The sequence below is a fragment of the Oncorhynchus mykiss genome, chromosome 27 (genome assembly GCF_013265735.2).
Source record: "Oncorhynchus mykiss isolate Arlee chromosome 27, USDA_OmykA_1.1, whole genome shotgun sequence".
NCBI classification, from domain to species: domain Eukaryota; kingdom Metazoa; phylum Chordata; class Actinopteri; order Salmoniformes; family Salmonidae; genus Oncorhynchus; species Oncorhynchus mykiss.
The window spans coordinates 22,115,238-22,141,447 of NC_048591.1; the positions used below are offsets into that span (position 1 = coordinate 22,115,238).

The 26,210-nt window shown below is 48.2% G+C and overlaps 1 protein-coding gene across 2 annotated transcripts in view; it reads left to right on the forward strand.

Annotated features, from left to right (window-relative positions):
* Positions 1-26,210, forward strand: part of LOC110507778 (2-(3-amino-3-carboxypropyl)histidine synthase subunit 1) — a 142,252-nt gene that overhangs the window by 45,533 nt on the left and 70,509 nt on the right. For both annotated transcript variants that reach the window (XM_036964880.1, XM_036964879.1), the window contains exon 4: positions 23,554-23,675. In XM_036964880.1, coding sequence (XP_036820775.1) covers positions 23,554-23,675 — 122 coding nt within the window. The remainder of the gene's footprint in view (positions 1-23,553; positions 23,676-26,210) is intronic.

Sequence of the window (26,210 nt, forward strand, 5' to 3'; positions counted from 1 at the left end):
CTGTTGCTGTGGTGGGTAGACTGCTGCTGTGGTGGGTAGACTGCTGCTGTGGTGGGTAGACTGCTGCTGTGGTGGGTAGACTGCTGCTGTGGTGGGTAGACTGCTGCTGTGGTGGGTAGACTGCTGCTGTGGTGGGTAGAATGTTGCTGTGGTGGGTAGACTGCTGCTGTGGTGGGTAGACTGCTGCTGTGGTGGGTAGAATGTTGCTGTGGTGGGTAGACTGCTGCTGTGGTGGGTAGAATGTTGCTGTGGTGGGTAGACTGCTGCTGTGGTGGGTAGACTGCTGCTGTGGTGGGTAGACTGCTGCTGTGGTGGGTAGACTGCTGCTGTGGTGGGTAGACTGTTGCTGTGGTGGGTAGACTGCTGCTGTGGTGGGTAGACTGCTGCTGTGGTGGGTAGACTGCTGCTGTGGTGGGTAGACTGTTGCTGTGGTGGGTAGACTGCTGCTGTGGTGGGTAGACTGCTGCTGTGGTGGGTAGACTGCTGCTGTGGTGGGTAGACTGCTGCTGTGGTGGGTAGACTGCTGCTGTGGTGGGTAGACTGCTGCTGTGGTGGGTAGAATGTTGCTGTGGTGGGTAGACTGCTGCTGTGGTGGGTAGACTGCTGCTGTGGTGGGTAGAATGTTGCTGTGGTGGGTAGACTGCTGCTGTGGTGGGTAGAATGTTGCTGTGGTGGGTAGACTGCTGCTGTGGTGGGTAGACTGCTGCTGTGGTGGGTAGACTGCTGCTGTGGTGGGTAGACTGCTGCTGTGGTGGGTAGACTGCTGCTGTGGTGGGTAGACTGCTGCTGTGGTGGGTAGAATGTTGCTGTGGTGGGTAGACTGTTGCTGTGGTGGGTAGACTGTTGCTGTGGTGGGTAGACTGTTGCTGTGGTGGGTAGACTGTTGCTGTGGTGGGTAGACTGTTGCTGTGGTGGGTAGACTGTTGCTGTGGTGGGTAGACTGTTGCTGTGGTGGGTAGACTGCTGCTGTGGTGGGTAGACTGCTGCTGTGGTGGGTAGACTGCAGGGCATCTCTCTTCAACATTGTGGGATAGCCATATATATGTTTTACCTGGGAGACATACATTTAAGCAGCTCTATCAATGTCATTAGTATGCTTTAAAACAACAGGGGCAATGAGATTTAAGGAAGCCTATTGTTCAGACTCAGAGAGCTACTATCTCTCTCTCACAAACACACACACACCAAACTGTGGGATTTAGGCTAGTTCTTAGTCTCCCATTATCATGATCCCTCTATTGCACAGCTCTCCCTACCTCTCTCTCTGTCACACACACACAACATGCACAACACACACTGAAATCAAGACCTTGACGAAAGAAAGGATAAGCGAATCATATCTTAGAAAGCCAATATTGATTTACCGGATGAGTTCCCTTCATCCATGTGGCTGTGTTTTACTAGGCTCAGGTGGACTGTAGTGTCCTTCACACCAGAGCAGCCATTAGAGGAAGAGAGAGAGGGGAATGGAGAAGAGAACAAATATAAAGAGAGTCCATGCCCCTCTGGAGGGTGAAGGTAGTTGAGCATCGATAGCGATAAAAACAGAGAGAGAGAGGGGTTAGAGAGAGGTGTAAACAGATGGAGAGAGAAGTGTAAACAGATGGAGAGAGAGGTGTAAACAGATGGAGAGAGAGAGGGGTTAGAGGAGAGAGGAGGGTTAGAGGAGAGAGGTGTAAACAGATGGAGAGAGAGGGGGGGTAGAGGAGAGAGGTGTAAACAGATGGAGAGAGAGGGGTTAGAAGAGAGAGGTGTAAACAGATGGAGAGAGAGGGGTTAGAGGAGAGAGGTGTAAACAGATGGAGAGAGAGGGGTTAGAGGAGAGAGGTGTAAACAGATGGAGAGAGCGGGGTTAGAGGAGAGAGGTGTAAACAGATGGAGAGGGGTTAGAGGAGAGAGGTGTAAACAGATGGAGAGAGAGGGGTTAGAGGAGAGAGGTGTAAACAGATGGAGAGAGAGGGGTTAGAGGAGAAAGATGTAAACAGATGGAGAGGGGTTAGAGGAGAGAGGTGTAAACAGATGGAGAGAGAGGGGTTAGAGGAGAGAGGTGTAAACAGATGGAGAGAGAGGGGTTAGAGGAGAGAGGTGTAAACAGATGGAGAGGGGTTAGAGGAGAGAGGTGTAAACAGATGGAGAGAGAGGGGTTAGAGGAGAGAGGTGTAAACAGATGGAGAGAGCGGGGTTAGAGGAGAGAGGTGTAAACAGATGGAGAGAGAGGGGTTAGAGGAGAGAGGTGTAAACAGATGGAGAGAGAGGGGTTAGAGGAGAGAGGTGTAAACAGATGGAGAGAGAGGGGGGTAGAGGAGAGAGGTGTAAACAGATGGAGAGAGAGGGGTTAGAGGAGAGAGGAGGGTTAGAGGAGAGAGGTGTAAACAGATGGAGAGAGGGGGGGTAGAGGAGAGAGGTGTAAACAGATGGAGAGAGAGGGGTTAGAGGAGAGAGGTGTAAACAGATGGAGAGAGAGGGGTTAGAGGAGAGAGGTGTAAACAGATGGAGAGAGCGGGGTTAGAGGAGAGAGGTGTAAACAGATGGAGAGGGGTTAGAGGAGAGAGGTGTAAACAGATGGAGAGAGAGGGGTTAGAGGAGAGAGGTGTAAACAGATGGAGAGAGAGGGGTTAGAGGAGAGAGATGTAAACAGATGGAGAGGGGTTAGAGGAGAGAGGTGTAAACAGATGGAGAGAGAGGGGTTAGAGGAGAGAGGTGTAAACAGATGGAGAGGGGTTAGAGGAGAGAGGTGTAAACAGATGGAGAGAGAGGGGTTAGAGGAGAGAGGTGTAAACAGATGGAGAGAGCGGGGTTAGAGGAGAGAGGTGTAAACAGATGGAGAGAGAGGGGTTAGAGGAGAGAGGTGTAAACAGATGGAGAGAGAGGGGTTAGAGGAGAGAGGTGTAAACAGATGGAGAGGGGTTAGAGGAGAGAGGTGTAAACAGATGGAGAGAGCGGGGTTAGAGGAGAGAGGTGTAAACAGATGGAGAGAGCGGGGTTAGAGGAGAGAGGTGTAAACAGATGGAGAGAGAGGGGTTAGAGGAGAGAGGTGTAAACAGATGGAGAGAGAGGGGTTAGAGGAGAGAGGTGTAAACAGATGGAGAGAGAGGGGTTAGAGGAGAGAGATGTAAACAGATGGAGAGAGAGGGGTTAGAGGAGAGAGGTGTAAACAGATGGAGAGAGAGGGGTTAGAGGAGAGAGGTGTAAACAGATGGAGAGGGGTTAGAGGAGAGAGGTGTAAACAGATGGAGAGAGAGGGGTTAGAGGAGAGAGGTGTAAACAGATGGAGAGGGGTTAGAGGAGAGAGGTGTAAACAGATGGAGAGAGAGGGTTTAGAGGAGAGAGGTGTAAACAGATGGAGAGAGCGGGGTTAGAGGAGAGAGGTGTAAACAGATGGAGAGAGAGGGGTTAGAGGAGAGGGGTGTAAACAGATGGAGAGAGAGGGGTTAGAGGAGAGAGGTGTAAACAGATGGAGAGAGAGGGGTTAGAGGAGAGAGGTGTAAACAGATGGAGAGAGCGGGGTTAGAGGAGAGAGGTGTAAACAGATGGAGAGAGAGGGGTTAGAGGAGAGAGGTGTAAACAGATGGAGAGGGGTTAGAGGAGAGAGGTGTAAACAGATGGAGAGAGATGGGTTAGAGGAGAGAGGTGTAAACAGATGGAGAGAGAGGGGTTAGAGGAGAGAGGTGTAAACAGATGGAGAGAGCGGGTTAGAGGAGAGAGGTGTAAACAGATGGAGAGAGCGGGGTTAGAGGAGAGAGGGGGGTAGAGGAGAGAGGTGTAAACAGATGGAGAGAGAGGGGTTAGAGGAGAGAGGTGTAAACAGATGGAGAGAGAGGGGTTAGAGGAGAGAGGTGTAAACAGATGGAGAGAGAGGGGTTAGAGGAGAGAGGTGTAAACAGATGGAGAGAGCGGGGTTAGAGGAGAGAGGTGTAAACAGATGGAGAGAGGGGTTAGAGGAGAGAGGTGTAAACAGATGGAGAGAGAGGGGTTAGAGGAGAGAGGTGTAAACAGATGGAGAGAGAGGGGTTAGAGGAGAGAGATGTAAACAGATGGAGAGAGAGGGGTTAGAGGAGAGAGGTGTAAACAGATGGAGAGAGGGGTTAGAGGAGAGAGGTGTAAACAGATGGAGAGAGCGGGGTTAGAGGAGAGAGGTGTAAACAGATGGAGAGAGAGGGGTTAGAGGAGAGAGGTGTAAACAGATGGAGAGAGCGGGGTTAGAGGAGAGAGGTGTAAACAGATGGAGAGAGCGGGGTTAGAGGAGAGAGGTGTAAACAGATGGAGAGAGAGGGGTTAGAGGAGAGAGGTGTAAACAGATGGAGAGAGAGGGGTTAGAGGAGAGAGGTGTAAACAGATGGAGAGAGAGGGGTTAGAGGAGAGAGGGGGGTAGAGGAGAGAGGTGTAAACAGATGGAGAGAGAGGGGTTAGAGGAGAGAGGTGTAAACAGATGGAGAGAGATGGGTTAGAGGAGAGAGGTGTAAACAGATGGAGAGAGAGGGGTTAGAGGAGAGAGGTGTAAACAGATGGAGAGAGCGGGTTAGAGGAGAGAGGTGTAAACAGATGGAGAGAGCGGGGTTAGAGGAGAGAGGGGGGTAGAGGAGAGAGGTGTAAACAGATGGAGAGAGAGGGGTTAGAGGAGAGAGGTGTAAACAGATGGAGAGAGAGGGGTTAGAGGAGAGAGGTGTAAACAGATGGAGAGAGAGGGGTTAGAGGAGAGAGGTGTAAACAGATGGAGAGAGCGGGGTTAGAGGAGAGAGGTGTAAACAGATGGAGAGAGGTGTAAACAGATGGAGAGAGGGGTTAGAGGAGAGAGGTGTAAACAGATGGAGAGAGAGGGGTTAGAGGAGAGAGATGTAAACAGATGGAGAGAGAGGGGTTAGAGGAGAGAGGTGTAAACAGATGGAGAGAGAGGGGTTAGAGGAGAGAGGTGTAAACAGATGGAGAGAGAGGGGTTAGAGGAGAGAGGTGTAAACAGATGGAGAGAGAGGGGTTAGAGGAGAGAGGTGTAAACAGATGGAGAGGGGTTAGAGGAGAGAGGTGTAAACAGATGGAGAGAGAGGGGTTAGAGGAGAGAGGTGTAAACAGATGGAGAGAGCGGGGTTAGAGGAGAGAGGTGTAAACAGATGGAGAGAGAGGGGTTAGAGGAGAGAGGTGTAAACAGATGGAGAGAGAGGGGTTAGAGGAGAGAGGTGTAAACAGATGGAGAGGGGTTAGAGGAGAGAGGTGTAAACAGATGGAGAGAGAGGGGTTAGAGGAGAGAGGTGTAAACAGATGGAGAGAGAGGGGTTAGAGGAGAGAGATGTAAACAGATGGAGAGAGAGGGGTTAGAGGAGAGAGGTGTAAACAGATGGAGAGAGAGGGGTTAGAGGAGAGAGGTGTAAACAGATGGAGAGGGGTTAGAGGAGAGAGGTGTAAACAGATGGAGAGAGAGGGGTTAGAGGAGAGAGGTGTAAACAGATGGAGAGGGGTTAGAGGAGAGAGGTGTAAACAGATGGAGAGAGAGGGTTTAGAGGAGAGAGGTGTAAACAGATGGAGAGAGCGGGGTTAGAGGAGAGAGGTGTAAACAGATGGAGAGAGAGGGGTTAGAGGAGAGGGGTGTAAACAGATGGAGAGAGAGGGGTTAGAGGAGAGAGGTGTAAACAGATGGAGAGTGAGGGGTTAGAGGAGAGAGGTGTAAACAGATGGAGAGAGCGGGGTTAGAGGAGAGAGGTGTAAACAGATGGAGAGAGAGGGGTTAGAGGAGAGAGGTGTAAACAGATGGAGAGGGGTTAGAGGAGAGAGGTGTAAACAGATGGAGAGAGATGGGTTAGAGGAGAGAGGTTTAAACAGATGGAGAGAGATGGGTTAGAGGAGAGAGGTGTAAACAGATGGAGAGAGTGGGGTTAGAGGAGAGAGGTGTAAACAGATGGAGAGAGCGGGTTAGAGGAGAGAGGTGTAAACAGATGGAGAGAGCGGGGTTAGAGGAGAGAGGGGGGTAGAGGAGAGAGGTGTAAACAGATGGAGAGAGAGGGGTTAGAGGAGAGAGGTGTAAACAGATGGAGAGAGAGGGGTTAGAGGAGAGAGGTGTAAACAGATGGAGAGAGAGGGGTTAGAGGAGAGAGGTGTAAACAGATGAAGAGAGCGGGGTTAGAGGAGAGAGGTGTAAACAGATGGAGAGAGGTGTAAACAGATGGAGAGAGGGGTTAGAGGAGAGAGGTGTAAACAGATGGAGAGAGAGGGGTTAGAGGAGAGAGGTGTAAACAGATGGAGAGAGAGGGGTTAGAGGAGAGAGGTGTAAACAGATGGAGAGGGGTTAGAGGAGAGAGGTGTAAACAGATGGAGAGAGAGGGGTTAGAGGAGAGAGGTGTAAACAGATGGAGAGAGAGGGGTTAGAGGAGAGAGATGTAAACAGATGGAGAGAGAGGGGTTAGAGGAGAGAGGTGTAAACAGATGGAGAGAGAGGGGTTAGAGGAGAGAGGTGTAAACAGATGGAGAGGGGTTAGAGGAGAGAGGTGTAAACAGATGGAGAGAGAGGGGTTAGAGGAGAGAGGTGTAAACAGATGGAGAGGGGTTAGAGGAGAGAGGTGTAAACAGATGGAGAGAGAGGGTTTAGAGGAGAGAGGTGTAAACAGATGGAGAGAGCGGGGTTAGAGGAGAGAGGTGTAAACAGATGGAGAGAGAGGGGTTAGAGGAGAGGGGTGTAAACAGATGGAGAGAGAGGGGTTAGAGGAGAGAGGTGTAAACAGATGGAGAGTGAGGGGTTAGAGGAGAGAGGTGTAAACAGATGGAGAGAGCGGGGTTAGAGGAGAGAGGTGTAAACAGATGGAGAGAGAGGGGTTAGAGGAGAGAGGTGTAAACAGATGGAGAGGGGTTAGAGGAGAGAGGTGTAAACAGATGGAGAGAGATGGGTTAGAGGAGAGAGGTTTAAACAGATGGAGAGAGATGGGTTAGAGGAGAGAGGTGTAAACAGATGGAGAGAGAGGGGTTAGAGGAGAGAGGTGTAAACAGATGGAGAGAGCGGGTTAGAGGAGAGAGGTGTAAACAGATGGAGAGAGCGGGGTTAGAGGAGAGAGGGGGGTAGAGGAGAGAGGTGTAAACAGATGGAGAGAGAGGGGTTAGAGGAGAGAGGTGTAAACAGATGGAGAGAGAGGGGTTAGAGGAGAGAGGTGTAAACAGATGGAGAGAGAGGGGTTAGAGGAGAGAGGTGTAAACAGATGGAGAGAGCGGGGTTAGAGGAGAGAGGTGTAAACAGATGGAGAGAGGTGTAAACAGATGGAGAGAGGGGTTAGAGGAGAGAGGTGTAAACAGATGGAGAGAGAGGGGTTAGAGGAGAGAGGTGTAAACAGATGGAGAGAGAGGGGTTAGAGGAGAGAGATGTAAACAGATGGCGAGAGAGGGGTTAGAGGAGAGAGGTGTAAACAGATGGAGAGAGGGGTTAGAGGAGAGAGGTGTAAACAGATGGAGAGAGCGGGGTTAGAGGAGAGAGGTGTAAACAGATGGAGAGAGAGGGGTTAGAGGAGAGAGGTGTAAACAGATGGAGAGAGCGGGGTTAGAGGAGAGAGGTGTAAACAGATGGAGAGAGCGGGGTTAGAGGAGAGAGGTGTAAACAGATGGAGAGAGAGGGGTTAGAGGAGAGAGGTGTAAACAGATGGAGAGAGAGGGGTTAGAGGAGAGAGGTGTAAACAGATGGAGAGAGAGGGGTTAGAGGAGAGATGTGTAAACAGATGGAGAGAGAGGGGTTAGAGGAGAGAGGGGGGTAGAGGAGAGAGGTGTAAACAGATGGAGAGAGAGGGGTTAGAGGAGAGAGGTGTAAACAGATGGAGAGAGATGGGTTAGAGGAGAGAGGTGTAAACAGATGGAGAGAGAGGGGTTAGAGGAGAGAGGTGTAAACAGATGGAGAGAGCGGGTTAGAGGAGAGAGGTGTAAACAGATGGAGAGAGCGGGGTTAGAGGAGAGAGGGGGGTAGAGGAGAGAGGTGTAAACAGATGGAGAGAGAGGGGTTAGAGGAGAGAGGTGTAAACAGATGGAGAGAGAGGGGTTAGAGGAGAGAGGTGTAAACAGATGGAGAGAGAGGGGTTAGAGGAGAGAGGTGTAAACAGATGGAGAGAGCGGGGTTAGAGGAGAGAGGTGTAAACAGATGGAGAGAGGTGTAAACAGATGGAGAGAGGGGTTAGAGGAGAGAGGTGTAAACAGATGGAGAGAGAGGGGTTAGAGGAGAGAGGTGTAAACAGATGGAGAGAGAGGGGTTAGAGGAGAGAGGTGTAAACAGATGGAGAGGGGTTAGAGGAGAGAGGTGTAAACAGATGGAGAGAGAGGGGTTAGAGGAGAGAGGTGTAAACAGATGGAGAGAGAGGGGTTAGAGGAGAGAGATGTAAACAGATGGAGAGAGAGGGGTTAGAGGAGAGAGGTGTAAACAGATGGAGAGAGAGGGGTTAGAGGAGAGAGGTGTAAACAGATGGAGAGGGGTTAGAGGAGAGAGGTGTAAACAGATGGAGAGAGAGGGGTTAGAGGAGAGAGGTGTAAACAGATGGAGAGGGGTTAGAGGAGAGAGGTGTAAACAGATGGAGAGAGAGGGTTTAGAGGAGAGAGGTGTAAACAGATGGAGAGAGCGGGGTTAGAGGAGAGAGGTGTAAACAGATGGAGAGAGAGGGGTTAGAGGAGAGGGGTGTAAACAGATGGAGAGAGAGGGGTTAGAGGAGAGAGGTGTAAACAGATGGAGAGAGAGGGGTTAGAGGAGAGAGGTGTAAACAGATGGAGAGAGCGGGGTTAGAGGAGAGAGGTGTAAACAGATGGAGAGAGAGGGGTTAGAGGAGAGAGGTGTAAACAGATGGAGAGGGGTTAGAGGAGAGAGGTGTAAACAGATGGAGAGAGATGGGTTAGAGGAGAGAGGTTTAAACAGATGGAGAGAGATGGGTTAGAGGAGAGAGGTGTAAACAGATGGAGAGAGAGGGGTTAGAGGAGAGAGGTGTAAACAGATGGAGAGAGCGGGTTAGAGGAGAGAGGTGTAAACAGATGGAGAGAGCGGGGTTAGAGGAGAGAGGGGGGTAGAGGAGAGAGGTGTAAACAGATGGAGAGAGAGGGGTTAGAGGAGAGAGGTGTAAACAGATGGAGAGAGAGGTGTTAGAGGAGAGAGGTGTAAACAGATGGAGAGAGAGGGGTTAGAGGAGAGAGGTGTAAACAGATGGAGAGAGCGGGGTTAGAGGAGAGAGGTGTAAACAGATGGAGAGAGGTGTAAACAGATGGAGAGAGGGGTTAGAGGAGAGAGGTGTAAACAGATGGAGAGAGAGGGGTTAGAGGAGAGAGGTGTAAACAGATGGAGAGAGAGGGGTTAGAGGAGAGAGATGTAAACAGATGGAGAGAGAGGGGTTAGAGGAGAGAGGTGTAAACAGATGGAGAGAGGGGTTAGAGGAGAGAGGTGTAAACAGATGGAGAGAGCGGGGTTAGAGGAGAGAGGTGTAAACAGATGGAGAGAGAGGGGTTAGAGGAGAGAGGTGTAAACAGATGGAGAGAGCGGGGTTAGAGGAGAGAGGTGTAAACAGATGGAGAGAGCGGGGTTAGAGGAGAGAGGTGTAAACAGATGGAGAGAGAGGGGTTAGAGGAGAGAGGTGTAAACAGATGGAGAGAGAGGGGTTAGAGGAGAGAGGTGTAAACAGATGGAGAGAGAGGGGTTAGAGGAGAGAGGTGTAAACAGATGGAGAGAGAGGGGTTAGAGGAGAGAGGGGGTAGAGGAGAGAGGTGTAAACAGATGGAGAGAGAGGGGTTAGAGGAGAGAGGTGTAAACAGATGGAGAGAGATGGGTTAGAGGAGAGAGGTGTAAACAGATGGAGAGAGAGGGGTTAGAGGAGAGAGGTGTAAACAGATGGAGAGAGCGGGTTAGAGGAGAGAGGTGTAAACAGATGGAGAGAGCGGGGTTAGAGGAGAGAGGGGGGTAGAGGAGAGAGGTGTAAACAGATGGAGAGAGAGGGGTTAGAGGAGAGAGGTGTAAACAGATGGAGAGAGAGGGGTTAGAGGAGAGAGGTGTAAACAGATGGAGAGAAAGGGGTTAGAGGAGAGAGGTGTAAACAGATGGAGAGAGCGGGGTTAGAGGAGAGAGGTGTAAACAGATGGAGAGAGGTGTAAACAGATGGAGAGAGGGGTTAGAGGAGAGAGGTGTAAACAGATGGAGAGAGAGGGGTTAGAGGAGAGAGATGTAAACAGATGGAGAGAGAGGGGTTAGAGGAGAGAGGTGTAAACAGATGGAGAGAGAGGGGTTAGAGGAGAGAGGTGTAAACAGATGGAGAAAACGGGGTTAGAGGAGAGAGGTGTAAACAGATGGAGAGAGAGGTGTAAACAGATGGAGAGAGCGGGGTTAGAGGAGAGAGGTGTAAACAGATGGAGAGAGCGGGGTTAGAGGAGAGAGGTGTAAACAGATGGAGAGAGGTGTAAACAGATGCAGAGAGAGGGGTTAGAGTAGAGAGGTGTAAACAGATGGAGAGAGAGGGGTTAGAGGGGGGTAGAGGAGAGAGGTGTAAACAGATGGAGAGAGAGGGGTTAGAGGAGAGGGGTGTAAACAGATGGAGAGAGAGGGGTTAGAGGAGAGAGGTGTAAACAGATGGAGAGAGAGGGGTTAGAGGAGAGAGGTGTAAACAGATGGAGAGAGCGGGGTTAGAGGAGAGAGGTGTAAACAGATGGAGAGAGAGGGGTTAGAGGAGAGAGGTGTAAACAGATGGAGAGGGGTTAGAGGAGAGAGGTGTAAACAGATGGAGAGAGATGGGTTAGAGGAGAGAGGTTTAAACAGATGGAGAGAGATGGGTTAGAGGAGAGAGGTGTAAACAGATGGAGAGAGAGGGGTTAGAGGAGAGAGGTGTAAACAGATGGAGAGAGCGGGTTAGAGGAGAGAGGTGTAAACAGATGGAGAGAGCGGGGTTAGAGGAGAGAGGGGGGTAGAGGAGAGAGGTGTAAACAGATGGAGAGACAGGGGTTAGAGGAGAGAGGTGTAAACAGATGGAGAGAGAGGGGTTAGAGGAGAGAGGTGTAAACAGATGGAGAGAGAGGGGTTAGAGGAGAGAGGTGTAAACAGATGGAGAGAGGGGTTAGAGGAGAGAGGTGTAAACAGATGGAGAGAGCGTAAACAGCGGGGTTAGAGGAGAGAGGTGTAAACAGATGGAGAGAGAGGGGTTAGAGGAGAGAGGTGTAAACAGATGGAGAGAGCGGGGTTAGAGGAGAGAGGTGTAAACAGATGGAGAGAGCGGGGTTAGAGGAGAGAGGTGTAAACAGATGGAGAGAGAGGGGTTAGAGGAGAGAGGGGGGTAGAGGAGAGAGGTGTAAACAGATGGAGAGAGAGGGGTTAGAGGAGAGAGGTGTAAACAGATGGAGAGAGATGGGTTAGAGGAGAGAGGTGTAAACAGATGGAGAGAGAGGGCTTAGAGGAGAGAGGTGTAAACAGATGGAGAGAGCGGGTTAGAGGAGAGAGGTGTAAACAGATGGAGAGAGCGGGGTTAGAGGAGAGAGGGGGGTAGAGGAGAGAGGTGTAAACAGATGGAGAGAGAGGGGTTAGAGGAGAGAGGTGTAAACAGATGGAGAGAGAGGGGTTAGAGGAGAGAGGTGTAAACAGATGGAGAGAGAGGGGTTAGAGGAGAGAGGTGTAAACAGATGGAGAGAGCGGGGTTAGAGGAGAGAGGTGTAAACAGATGGAGAGAGGTGTAAACAGATGGAGAGAGGGGTTAGAGGAGAGAGGTGTAAACAGATGGAGAGAGAGGGGTTAGAGGAGAGAGGTGTAAACAGATGGAGAGAGAGGGGTTAGAGGAGAGAGGTGTAAACAGATGGAGAGGGGTTAGAGGAGAGAGGTGTAAACAGATGGAGAGAGAGGGGTTAGAGGAGAGAGGTGTAAACAGATGGAGAGAGAGGGGTTAGAGGAGAGAGATGTAAACAGATGGAGAGAGAGGGGTTAGAGGAGAGAGGTGTAAACAGATGGAGAGAGAGGGGTTAGAGGAGAGAGGTGTAAACAGATGGAGAGGGGTTAGAGGAGAGAGGTGTAAACAGATGGAGAGAGAGGGGTTAGAGGAGAGAGGTGTAAACAGATGGAGAGGGGTTAGAGGAGAGAGGTGTAAACAGATGGAGAGAGAGGGTTTAGAGGAGAGAGGTGTAAACAGATGGAGAGAGCGGGGTTAGAGGAGAGAGGTGTAAACAGATGGAGAGAGAGGGGTTAGAGGAGAGGGGTGTAAACAGATGGAGAGAGAGGGGTTAGAGGAGAGAGGTGTAAACAGATGGAGAGAGAGGGGTTAGAGGAGAGAGGTGTAAACAGATGGAGAGAGCGGGGTTAGAGGAGAGAGGTGTAAACAGATGGAGAGAGAGGGGTTAGAGGAGAGAGGTGTAAACAGATGGAGAGGGGTTAGAGGAGAGAGGTGTAAACAGATGGAGAGAGATGGGTTAGAGGAGAGAGGTTTAAACAGATGGAGAGAGATGGGTTAGAGGAGAGAGGTGTAAACAGATGGAGAGAGAGGGGTTAGAGGAGAGAGGTGTAAACAGATGGAGAGAGCGGGTTAGAGGAGAGAGGTGTAAACAGATGGAGAGAGCGGGGTTAGAGGAGAGAGGGGGGTAGAGGAGAGAGGTGTAAACAGATGGAGAGAGAGAGGTTAGAGGAGAGAGGTGTAAACAGATGGAGAGAGAGGGGTTAGAGGAGAGAGGTGTAAACAGATGGAGAGAGAGGGGTTAGAGGAGAGAGGTGTAAACAGATGGAGAGAGCGGGGTTAGAGGAGAGAGGTGTAAACAGATGGAGAGAGGTGTAAACAGATGGAGAGAGGGGTTAGAGGAGAGAGGTGTAAACAGATGGAGAGAGAGGGGTTAGAGGAGAGAGGTGTAAACAGATGGAGAGAGAGGGGTTAGAGGAGAGAGATGTAAACAGATGGAGAGAGAGGGGTTAGAGGAGAGAGGTGTAAACAGATGGAGAGAGGGGTTAGAGGAGAGAGGTGTAAACAGATGGAGAGAGCGGGGTTAGAGGAGAGAGGTGTAAACAGATGGAGAGAGAGGGGTTAGAGGAGAGAGGTGTAAACAGATGGAGAGAGCAGGGTTAGAGGAGAGAGGTGTAAACAGATGGAGAGAGCGGGGTTAGAGGAGAGAGGTGTAAACAGATGGAGAGAGAGGGGTTAGAGGAGAGAGGTGTAAACAGATGGAGAGAGAGGGGTTAGAGGAGAGAGGTGTAAACAGATGGAGAGAGAGGGGTTAGAGGAGAGAGGTGTAAACAGATGGAGAGAGAGGGGTTAGAGGAGAGAGGGGGGTAGAGGAGAGAGGTGTAAACAGATGGAGAGAGAGGGGTTAGAGGAGAGAGGTGTAAACAGATGGAGAGAGATGGGTTAGAGGAGAGAGGTGTAAACAGATGGAGAGAGAGGGGTTAGAGGAGAGAGGTGTAAACAGATGGAGAGAGCGGGTTAGAGGAGAGAGGTGTAAACAGATGGAGAGAGCGGGGTTAGAGGAGAGAGGGGGGTAGAGGAGAGAGGTGTAAACAGATGGAGAGAGAGGGGTTAGAGGAGAGAGGTGTAAACAGATGGAGAGAGAGGGGTTAGAGGAGAGAGGTGTAAACAGATGGAGAGAGAGGGGTTAGAGGAGAGAGGTGTAAACAGATGGAGAGAGCGGGGTTAGAGGAGAGAGGTGTAAACAGATGGAGAGAGGTGTAAACAGATGGAGAGAGGGGTTAGAGGAGAGAGGTGTAAACAGATGGAGAGAGAGGGGTTAGAGGAGAGAGATGTAAACAGATGGAGAGAGAGGGGTTAGAGGAGAGAGGTGTAAACAGATGGAGAGAGAGGGGTTAGAGGAGAGAGGTGTAAACAGATGGAGAAAACGGGGTTAGAGGAGAGAGGTGTAAACAGATGGAGAGAGAGGTGTAAACAGATGGAGAGAGCGGGGTTAGAGGAGAGAGGTGTAAACAGATGGAGAGAGCGGGGTTAGAGGAGAGAGGTGTAAACAGATGGAGAGAGGTGTAAACAGATGGAGAGAGAGGGGTTAGAGTAGAGAGGTGTAAACAGATGGAGAGAGAGGGGTTAGAGGAGAGAGGTGTAAACAGATGGAGAGAGAGGGGTTAGAGGGGGGTAGAGGAGAGAGGTGTAAACAGATGGAGAGAGAGGGGTTAGAGGAGAGGGGTGTAAACAGATGGAGAGAGAGGGGTTAGAGGAGAGAGGTGTAAACAGATGGAGAGAGAGGGGTTAGAGGAGAGAGGTGTAAACAGATGGAGAGAGCGGGGTTAGAGGAGAGAGGTGTAAACAGATGGAGAGAGAGGGGTTAGAGGAGAGAGGTGTAAACAGATGGAGAGGGGTTAGAGGAGAGAGGTGTAAACAGATGGAGAGAGATGGGTTAGAGGAGAGAGGTTTAAACAGATGGAGAGAGATGGGTTAGAGGAGAGAGGTGTAAACAGATCGAGAGAGAGGGGTTAGAGGAGAGAGGTGTAAACAGATGGAGAGAGCGGGTTAGAGGAGAGAGGTGTAAACAGATGGAGAGAGCGGGGTTAGAGGAGAGAGGGGGGTAGAGGAGAGAGGTGTAAACAGATGGAGAGACAGGGGTTAGAGGAGAGAGGTGTAAACAGATGGAGAGAGAGGGGTTAGAGGAGAGAGGTGTAAACAGATGGAGAGAGAGGGGTTAGAGGAGAGAGGTGTAAACAGATGGAGAGAGCGGGGTTAGAGGAAAGAGGTGTAAACAGATGGAGAGAGGTGTAAACAGATGGAGAGAGGGGTTAGAGGAGAGAGGTGTAAACAGATGGAGAGAGAGGGGTTAGAGGAGAGAGGTGTAAACAGATGGAGAGAGAGGGGTTAGAGGAGAGAGATGTAAACAGATGGAGAGAGAGGGGTTAGAGGAGAGAGGTGTAAACAGATGGAGAGAGGGGTTAGAGGAGAGAGGTGTAAACAGATGGAGAGAGCGGGGTTAGAGGAGAGAGGTGTAAACAGATGGAGAGAGAGGGGTTAGAGGAGAGAGGTGTAAACAGATGGAGAGAGCGGGGTTAGAGGAGAGAGGTGTAAACAGATGGAGAGAGCGGGGTTAGAGGAGAGAGGTGTAAACAGATGGAGAGAGAGGGGTTAGAGGAGAGAGGTGTAAACAGATGGAGAGAGAGGGGTTAGAGGAGAGAGGTGTAAACAGATGGAGAGAGAGGGGTTAGAGGAGAGAGGTGTAAACAGATGGAGAGAGAGGGGTTAGAGGAGAGAGGGGGGTAGAGGAGAGAGGTGTAAACAGATGGAGAGAGAGGGGTTAGAGGAGAGAGGTGTAAACAGATGGAGAGAGATGGGTTAGAGGAGAGAGGTGTAAACAGATGGAGAGAGAGGGGTTAGAGGAGAGAGGTGTAAACAGATGGAGAGAGCGGGTTAGAGGAGAGAGGTGTAAACAGATGGAGAGAGCGGGGTTAGAGGAGAGAGGGGGGTAGAGGAGAGAGGTGTAAACAGATGGAGAGAGAGGGGTTAGAGGAGAGAGGTGTAAACAGATGGAGAGAGAGGGGTTAGAGGAGAGAGGTGTAAACAGATGGAGAGAGAGGGGTTAGAGGAGAGAGGTGTAAACAGATGGAGAGAGCGGGGTTAGAGGAGAGAGGTGTAAACAGATGGAGAGAGGTGTAAACAGATGGAGAGAGGGGTTAGAGGAGAGAGGTGTAAACAGATGGAGAGAGAGGGGTTAGAGGAGAGAGATGTAAACAGATGGAGAGAGAGGGGTTAGAGGAGAGAGGTGTAAACAGATGGAGAGAGAGGGGTTAGAGGAGAGAGGTGTAAACAGATGGAGAAAACGGGGTTAGAGGAGAGAGGTGTAAACAGATGGAGAGAGAGGTGTAAACAGATGGAGAGAGCGGGGTTAGAGGAGAGAGGTGTAAACAGATGGAGAGAGCGGGGTTAGAGGAGAGAGGTGTAAACAGATGGAGAGAGGTGTAAACAGATGGAGAGAGAGGGGTTAGAGTAGAGAGGTGTAAACAGATGGAGAGAGAGGGGTTAGAGGAGAGAGGTGTAAACAGATGGAGAGAGGGGTTAGAGGGGGGTAGAGGAGAGAGGTGTAAACAGATGGAGAGAGAGGGGTTAGAGGAGAGGGGTGTAAACAGATGGAGAGAGAGGGGTTAGAGGAGAGAGGTGTAAACAGATGGAGAGAGAGGGGTTAGAGGAGAGAGGTGTAAACAGATGGAGAGAGCGGGGTTAGAGGAGAGAGGTGTAAACAGATGGAGAGAGAGGGGTTAGAGGAGAGAGGTGTAAACAGATGGAGAGGGGTTAGAGGAGAGAGGTGTAAACAGATGGAGAGAGATGGGTTAGAGGAGAGAGGTTTAAACAGATGGAGAGAGATGGGTTAGAGGAGAGAGGTGTAAACAGATGGAGAGAGAGGGGTTAGAGGAGAGAGGTGTAAACAGATGGAGAGAGCGGGTTAGAGGAGAGAGGTGTAAACAGATGGAGAGAGCGGGGTTAGAGGAGAGAGGGGGGTAGAGGAGAGAGGTGTAAACAGATGGAGAGACAGGGGTTAGAGGAGAGAGGTGTAAACAGATGGAGAGAGAGGGGTTAGAGGAGAGAGGTGTAAACAGATGGAGAGAGAGGGGTTAGAGGAGAGAGGTGTAAACAGATGGAGAGAGGGGTTAGAGGAGAGAGGTGTAAACAGATGGAGAGAGCGGGGTTAGAGGAGAGAGGTGTAAACAGATGGAGAGAGAGGGGTTAGAGGAGAGAGGTGTAAACAGATGGAGAGAGCGGGGTTAGAGGAGAGAGGTGTAAACAGATGGAGAGAGCGGGGTTAGAGGAGAGAGGTGTAAACAGATGGAGAGAGAGGGGTTAGAGGAGAGAGGTGTAAACAGATGGAGAGAGAGGGGTTAGAGGAGAGAGGTGTAAACAGATGGAGAGAGAGGGGTTAGAGGAGAGAGGTGTAAACAGATGGAGAGAGAGGGGTTAGAGGAGAGAGGGGGGTAGAGGAGAGAGGTGTAAACAGATGGAGAGAGAGGGGTTAGAGGAGAGAGGTGTAAACAGATGGAGAGAGATGGGTTAGAGGAGAGAGGTGTAAACAGATGGAGAGAGAGGGGTTAGAGGAGAGAGGTGTAAACAGATGGAGAGAGCGGGTTAGAGGAGAGAGGTGTAAACAGATGGAGAGAGCGGGGTTAGAGGAGAGAGGGGGGTAGAGGAGAGAGGTGTAAACAGATGGAGAGAGAGGGGTTAGAGGAGAGAGGTGTAAACAGATGGAGAGAGAGGGGTTAGAGGAGAGAGGTGTAAACAGATGGAGAGAGCGGGGTTAGAGGAGAGAGGTGTAAACAGATGGAGAGAGGTGTAAACAGATGGAGAGAGGGGTTAGAGGAGAGAGGTGTAAACAGATGGAGAGAGAGGGGTTAGAGGAGAGAGATGTAAACAGATGGAGAGAGAGGGGTTAGAGGAGAGAGGTGTAAACAGATGGAGAGAGAGGGGTTAGAGGAGAGAGGTGTAAACAGATGGAGAAAACGGGGTTAGAGGAGAGAGGTGTAAACAGATGGAGAGAGAGGTGTAAACAGATGGAGAGAGCGGGGTTAGAGGAGAGAGGTGTAAACAGATGGAGAGAGCGGGGTTAGAGGAGAGAGGTGTAAACAGATGGAGAGAGGTGTAAACAGATGGAGAGAGAGGGGTTAGAGTAGAGAGGTGTAAACAGATGGAGAGAGAGGGGTTAGAGGAGAGAGGTGTAAACAGATGGAGAGAGAGGGGTTAGAGGGGGGTAGAGGAGAGAGGTGTAAACAGATGGAGAGAGAGGGGTTAGAGGAGAGAGGTGTAAACAGATGGAGAGAGAGGGGTTAGAGGAGAGAGGTGTAAACAGATGGAGAGAGGGGTTAGAGGAGAGAGGTGTAAACAGATGGAGAGAGCGGGGTTAGAGGAGAGAGGTGTAAACAGATGGAGAGAGGTGTAAACAGATGGAGAGAGGGGTTAGAGGAGAGAGGTGTAAACAGATGGAGAGAGAGGGGTTAGAGGAGAGAGGTGTAAACAGATGGAGAGAGAGGGGTTAGAGGAGAGAGATGTAAACAGATGGAGAGAGAGGGGTTAGAGGAGAGAGGTGTAAACAGATGGAAAGAGAGGGGTTAGAGGAGAGAGGTGTAAACAGATGGAGAGAGCGGGGTTAGAGGAGAGAGGTGTAAACAGATGGAGAGAGAGGGGTTAGAGGAGAGAGGTGTAAACAGATGGAGAGAGAGGGGTTAGAGGAGAGAGGTGTAAACAGATGGAGAGAGCGGGGTTAGAGGAGAGAGGTGTAAACAGATGGAAAGAGAGGGGTTAGAGGAGAGAGGTGTAAACAGATGGAGAGAGCGGGGTTAGAGGAGAGAGGTGTAAACAGATGGAGAGAGAGGGGTTAGAGGAGAGAGGTGTAAACAGATGGAGAGAGCGGGGTTAGAGGAGAGAGGTGTAAACAGATGGAGAGAGAGGGGTTAGAGGAGAGAGGTGTAAACAGATGGAGAGAGCGGGGTTAGAGGAGAGAGGTGTAAACAGATGGAGAGAGGGGGGTTAGAGGAGAGAGGTGTAAACAGATGGAGAGAGAGGGGTTAGAGGAGAGAGGTGTAAACAGATGGAGAGAGCGGGGTTAGAGGAGAGAGGTGTAAACAGATGGAGAGAGCGGGGTTAGAGGAGAGAGGTGTAAACAGATGGAGAGAGAGGGGTTAGAGGAGAGAGGTGTAAACAGATGGAGAGAGAGGGGTTAGAGGAGAGAGGTGTAAACAGATGGAGAGAGCGGGGTTAGAGGAGAGAGGTGTAAACAGATGGAGAGAGCGGGGTTAGAGGAGAGAGGTGTAAACAGATGGAGAGAGAGGGGTTAGAGGAGAGAGGTGTAAACAGATGGAGAGAGCGGGGTTAGAGGAGAGAGGTGTAAACAGATGGAGAGAGAGGGGTTAGAGGAGAGAGGTGTAAAAAGATGGAGAGATGAAAACAGAGGCGAGAAAGGACAGTCTGAACTTTAAACTACCTCTTATCGAACTAAAGGTTAAAGGTACAATGAAATCCAGTGGAAGAGGAATTAAAAAGGGAGAGCGAGAGAGGAAGTGGCCTCTGTAGCCAGTGCACAGTATCTAAGGGTTCATTGACTGGGCAGCAGTAGACAGCCAGCTGTTGTTAGTCAGACTGGGTTGGTGGGTAGGCTACACTGTATGTTTCAGTCTCCTGTTTTCCCCTTTATTCTCACTATTAATTCTACCTTTCCTGGCTAGCCTGAATATGTCAAAACACAGCCACTAAACCACAGCAGCTACAAAAACATCTCACTCCCCTCTAACACCCCCCACACCTCTATATCCTCATCTCCACTGCTCTCTTTCCTCTCTCTGTCCTTTATCCATTTACACCTCTTTCCTGTTCTGCACTTTATCCATTCACACCTCTCTTTCCTCTCTCTGTCCTTTATCCATTCACACCTCTTTCCTGTTCTGCACTTTATCCATTCACACCTCTCTTTCCTCTCTCTGCACTTTATCCATTCACACCTATCTTTCCTCTCTCTGTCCTTTATCCATTCACACCTCTTTCCTCTGTCCTTTATCCATTCACACCTCTCTTTCCTCTGTTCTTTATCCATTCACACCTCTCTTTCCTCTCTCTGTCCTTTATCCATTCACACCTCTCTTTCCTCTCTGTCCTTTTATCCATTCACACCTCTCTTTCATCTCTGTCCTTTATCCATTCACACCTCTCTTTCCTCTCTCTGTCCTTTATCCATTCACACCTCTCTTTCCTCTGTCCTTTATCCATTCACACCTCTCTTTCCTCTCTCTGTCCTTTATCCATTCACACCTCTCTTTCCTCTCTCTGTCCTTTATCCATTCACACCTCTCTTTCCTCTCTCTGTCCTTTATCCATTCACACCTCTCTTTCCTCTCTCTGTCCTTTATCCATTCACACCTCTCTTTCCTCTCTCTGTCCTTTATCCATTCACACCTCTCTTTCCTCTCTCTGTCCTTTATCCATTCACACCTCTCTTTCCTCTCCCTGTCCTTTATCCATTCACACCTCTCTTTCCTCTCTCTGTCCTTTATCCATTCACACCTATCTTTCCTCTCTGTCCTTTATCCATTCACACCTCTCTTTCCTCTCTCTGTCCTTTATCCATTCACACCTCTCTTTCCTCTCCCTGTCCTTTATCCATTCACACCTCTCTTTCCTCTCTCTGTCCTTTATCCATTCACACCTCTTTTTCCTCTGTCCTTTATCCATTCACACCTCTCTTTCCTCTGTCCTTTATCCATTCACACCTCTCTTTCCTCTCTCTGTCCTTTATCCATTCACACCTCTCTTTCCTCTGTCCTTTATCCATTCACACCTCTCTTTCCTCTCTCTGTCCTTTATCCATTCACACCTCTCTTTCCTCTCTCTGTCCTTTATCCATTCACACCTCTCTTTCCTCTCTCTGTCCTTTATCCATTCACACCTCTTTCCTCTGTCCTTTATCCATTCACACCTCTCTTTCCTCTGTTCTTTATCCATTCACACCTCTCTTTCCTCTCTCTGTCCTTTATCCATTCACACCTCTCTTTCCTCTCTGTCCTTTTATCCATTCACACCTCTCTTTCATCTCTGTCCTTTATCCATTCACACCTCTCTTTCCTCTCTCTGTCCTTTATCCATTCACACCTCTCTTTCCTCTGTCCTTTATCCATTCACACCTCTCTTTCCTCTCTCTGTCCTTTATCCATTCACACCTCTCTTTCCTCTCTCTGTCCTTTATCCATTCACACCTCTCTTTCCTCTCTCTGTCCTTTATCCATTCACACCTCTCTTTCCTCTCTCTGTCCTTTATCCATTCACACCTCTCTTTCCTCTCTCTGTCCTTTATCCATTCACACCTCTCTTTCCTCTCTCTGTCCTTTATCCATTCACACCTCTCTTTCCTCTCTGTCCTTTATCCATTCACACCTCTCTTTCCTCTCTCTGTCCTTTATCCATTCACACCTATCTTTCCTCTCTGTCCTTTATCCATTCACACCTCTCTTTCCTCTCTCTGTCCTTTATCCATTCACACCTCTCTTTCCTCTCCCTGTCCTTTATCCATTCACACCTCTCTTTCCTCTCTCTGTCCTTTATCCATTCACACCTCTTTTTCCTCTGTCCTTTATCCATTCACACCTCTCTTTCCTCTGTCCTTTATCCATTCACACCTCTCTTTCCTCTCTCTGTCCTTTATCCATTCACACCTCTCTTTCCTCTGTCCTTTATCCATTCACACCTCTCTTTCCTCTCTCTGTCCTTTATCCATTCACACCTCTCTTTCCTCTCTCTGTCCTTTATCCATTCACACCTCTCTTTCCTCTCTCTGTCCTTCATCCATTCACACCTCTCTTTCCTCTCTGTCCTTTATCCATTCACACCTCTCTTTCCTCTCTGTCCTTTATCCATTCACACCTCTCTTTCCTCTGTCCTTTATCCATTCACACCTCTCTTTCCTCTCTCTGTCCTTTATCCATTCACACCTCTCTTTCCTCTCTGTCCTTTATCCATTCACACCTCTCTTTCCTCTCTCTGTCCTTTATCCATTCATACCTCTCTTTCCTCTGTCCTTTATCCATTCACACCTCTTTCCTCTCTCTGTCCTTTATCCATTCACACCTCTCTTTCCTCTCTCTGTCCTTTATCCATTCACACCTCTCTTTCCTCTATGTCCTTTATCCATTCACACCTCTCTTTCCCCACTCTGTCCTTTATCCATTCACACCTCTCTTTCCTGTTCTGTCCTTTATCCATTCACACCTCTCTTTCCTCTGTCCTTTATCCATTCACACCTATCTTTCCTCTCTGTCCTTTATCCATTCACACCTCTCTTTCCTCTCTGTCCTTTATCAATTCACACCTCTCTTTCCTGTTCTGTCCTTTATCCATTCACACCTCTCTTTCCTCTCTCTGTCCTTTATCCATTCACACCTCTCTTTCCTCTCTGTCCTTTATCCATTCACACCTCTCTTTCCTCTCTCTGTCCTTTATCCATTCACACCTCTCTTTCCTCTCTCTGTCCTTTATCCATTCACACCTCTCTTTCCTCTGTCCTTTATCCATTCACACATCTTTCCTCTCTCTGTCCTTTATCCATTCACACCTCTCTTTCCTGTTCTGTCCGTTATCCATTCACACCTCTCTTTCCTCTCTCTGTCCTTTATCCATTCACACCTCTCTTTCCTCTCTCTGTCCTTTATCCATTCACATCTCTCTTTCCTCTCTCTGTCCTTTATCCATTCACACCTCTCTTTCCTCTCTCTGTCCTCTATCCATTCACACCTCTCTTTCCTCTCTGTCCTTTATCCATTCACACCTCTCTTTCCTCTCTCTGTCCTTTATCCATTCACACCTCTCTTTCCTCTCTCTGTCCTTTATCCATTCACACCTCTCTTTCCTCTCTGTCCTTTATCCATTCACACCTCTCTTTCCTCTCTCTGTCCTTTATCCATTCACACCTCTCTTTCCTCTCTGTCCTTTATCCATTCACACCTCTCTTTCCTCTCCCTGTCCTTTATCCATTCACATCTCTCTTTCCTCTCTCTGTCCTTTATCCATTCACACCTCTCTTTCCTCTCTCTGTCCTCTATCCATTCACACCTCTCTTTCCTCTCTGTCCTTTATCCATTCACACCTCTCTTTCCTCTCTGTCCTTTATCCATTCACACCTCTCTTTCCTCTCTCTGTCCTTTATCCATTCACACCTCTCTTTCCTCTGTCCTTTATCCATTCACACCTCTCTTTCCTCTCTGTCCTTTATCCATTCACACCTCTCTTTCCCCACTCTGTTCTTTATCTACTCACACACTTCTCTTTCTCAGCTTTCAGCATTCAATAATTTTAGTCAGTGTTTTAATCCCCCGGAAGGGATGATGAGATGCAGAATGATTTATTTTGTTGCTTTAATTTATTAGAGCAAAAGAAAACAAAAAACTGGTATGGCTGTGTGTCTTTTTCAATAGAAAAGGCCTTCCGTAGTAGATGTATGTAATGTGGATAGGGCAGTTGGTAGCATAAAATACTAAGGCCACAGATGGACAGATCATCTGTAATTCACCCTGCCTCTGCAGTTTCCATCCAGATGTGCTATCTATAAATCCATGTCCTATAAAACAAAATAGTGTCCTTACTTACCCCTACCCCCCACTCAGATTATCAACTAGTCTCTATTTATCCTGACCCTCTAATATATCTAATCTGTTGATGCAGACTGACTGACTGTAGCTCTGTTGTTCAATGATGATTGACTCCTGTTCATGGACCACCAACCTGACTGCTCTATAGGCCTTGTTGATGTTTGGCATGTCAATCATAAAGGGATGGAAAAGCATTATCTGAGTGACATGTCACTCTTAGTCCCTCTACTTGACTTGTCCCAGTCAGAGACAGCCAGTACATGGTAACATGCTGAGACTGGGGATTGATCTACTTAATGACTTGTCCCAGTCAGAGACAGCCAGTACATGGTAACATGGTGAGACTGGGGATTGATCCTGCTGACCCTATCAAGATGCCACTGTGCTGGAGCCAGGTTGGGTATCGATCGCCATGGTAAGAGGGGAGATCAGTGGGGCTAATAGACTAAGCTGATTGGAGATTGTGTGTGCGTGTGCGTGTTTGTCCAATGACAGGGGGATAGTTCTATTTGTGTTCATGTGCGGTCAGAGGAGTGGTTTTGGTCATGTGTGTGTGTGTGTCCCAGGTTCACAGAGGCAGACACCATTGTGATGGGTGATGTGACGTACGGAGCCTGCTGCGTGGACGACTTCACGGCCCGCGCCCTGGGGGCAGACTTCATGGTGCACTACGGCCACAGCTGCCTCAGTGAGTCACACACACACACACACAGTGTCACACACGCACAAAAAGACTCACATACACAACTCAGACATGACGCAAGTAATCATTAGTAATCGAATCACATCCCTAAAACATGCGCAAATGTAAATACACACACACATCAGGGTTTTTGTTAGCTGGCTTTTGTCACCATTCAAAAGTTTGGGTTCCCTTAGAAATGTTTGTCCATTTTTTTTAAATAACATCAAATTGATCAGAAATACAGTGTAGACATTGTTAATTAACCTCTTAGTGATCCCTTCGCGTGCCAATCCTGTTAACCTGTTAGAGCTCTAGGGGCGCTATTTCATTTTTGGATAAAAAACGTTCCCGTTTTAAGCGCGATATTTTGTCACGAAAAGATGCTCGACTATGCATATTCTATGCATATACTATGCATATAAAGAAAACACTCTGAAGTTTCAGAATCTGCAAAGATTTTGTCTGTAAGTGCCCCAGAACTCATTCTACAGGCAAAACCAAGATGATGCATCACCCAGGAATTAGCAGAATTTCTGAAGCTCTGTTTTCCATTCTCTCCTTATATGGCTGTGATTGCGCAACGAATGAGCCTACACTTTCTGTCGTTCGCCCAAGGTCTTAGCAGCATTGTGACGTATTTGTAGGCATATCATTGGAAGATTGACCATAAGAGACTACATTTTCCAAGTGTCCGCCTGGTGTCCTGCGTCGAATTCGGTGCGCAATTGCCAGCTGCTTCTACTTTACCATTTGATTCAGGGGAGAAAGCATGTGTCCAAGAACGATGTATCAATGAAGAGATATGTGAAAAACACCTTGATGATTGATTCTAAACAACGTTTGCCATGTTTTCAGTCGATATTATGGAGTTAATTTGGAAAAAAGTTCGCGTTTTGAGGACTGAATTTTCAGATTTTTTTTGGTAGCCAAATGTGATGTATAAAACGGAGCTATTTCTAATACACAAGGAATCTTTTTGGAAAAACTGAGCATCTGCTATCTAACTGAGAGTATCCTCATTGAAAACATCAGAAGTTCTTCAAAGGTAAATGATTTTATTTGAAGGCTTTTATGTTTTTGTTAATGTTGCGTGCTGGATGCTAACGCTAATGCTAACGCTAAATGCTAACGCGAAATGCTAACGCTAGCTAGCTACTTTTACACAAATGATTGTTTTCCTAGGGTTGAGAAGCATATTTTGAAAATCTGAGATTACAGTGTTGTTTACAAAAGGCTAAACTTGAGAGATGGCATATTTATTTCATTTCATTTGCGATTTTCATAAATAGTTAACGTTGTGTTATGCTAATGAGCTTGCTGATAGATTTACACAATCCTGGATACAGGGGTTTTTTCATAGCTAAACGTGACGCAGAAAACGGAGCGATTTGTCCTAAACAAATAATCTTTCAGGAAAAACTGAACATTTGATATCTGAGAGTCTCCTCATTGAAAACATCTGAAGTTCTTCAAAGGTAAATGATTTTATTTGAATGCTTTTCTGTTTTTTTGTGTAAATGTTGCCAGCTGAATGCTAATGCTAAATGCTACGTTAGCCTACAATACTGTTACACAAATGCTTGTTTTGCAATGGTTGAGAAGCATATTTTGAAAATCTGAGATGACAGTGTTGTTAACAAAAGGCTAAGCTTGAGAGCTAGCATATTTATTTCATTTCATTTGCGATTTTCATGAATAGTTAACGTTGCGTTATGGTAATGAGCTTGAGTCTGTATTCACGATCCCGGATCCGGGATGGGGAGATCAGAAAGGTTAACAGGATTGATTTGACAACACCCAGTGAAATAGCAGCGTGCCAAATTCAAAAACAGAAATGCTCAGAATAATAATAAATAAATCATACAAGTGTTATACACCGGTTTAAAGATGAACTTCTTGTTAATCCAGCCACAGTGTCAGATTTCAAAAAGGCTTTACGGCGAAAGCAAACCATGCTATTATCTGAGGACAGCACCCCAGCAAACATACACATGAAAATCATAATTCAGCCCGCCAGGCACAACACAAAAGTCAGAAATAACATATAATTCATGCCTTACCTTTGAAGATCTTCTGTTTGCACTCCATTATGTCCATTAAACATCACAAATGGTCATTTTGTTCGATAAATTCTGTCGTTATATATCCAAAATGTCAATTTATTTGACACGTATGATTCAGAAAATACACCGGTTCTAACTCGCGCAACATGACTACACATTATCTAATTAGTTACCTGTAAACTTGATCCAAACAACTTACCTAATCCAACTAGGTATTTTTAAACGTAAATAATAGATCAAATTGAAGACGGGATAAACTGTGTTCAATACCGGAGGAAAACAAAGTGTAGCGAGCTTTCAGGTCACGCGCCTCAACCACAACAGTACACTTCACTCTACCCTTGTTCTGAACAATGAACTTGTTCATTTCTCAAAGGAAAAACATCAACCAATTTCTAGAGACTGTTGACATCCAGTGGAAGTGATAGGAACTGCAAGCAAGTACCTTAGAATTCTAGATTCGCATTGAAAACCC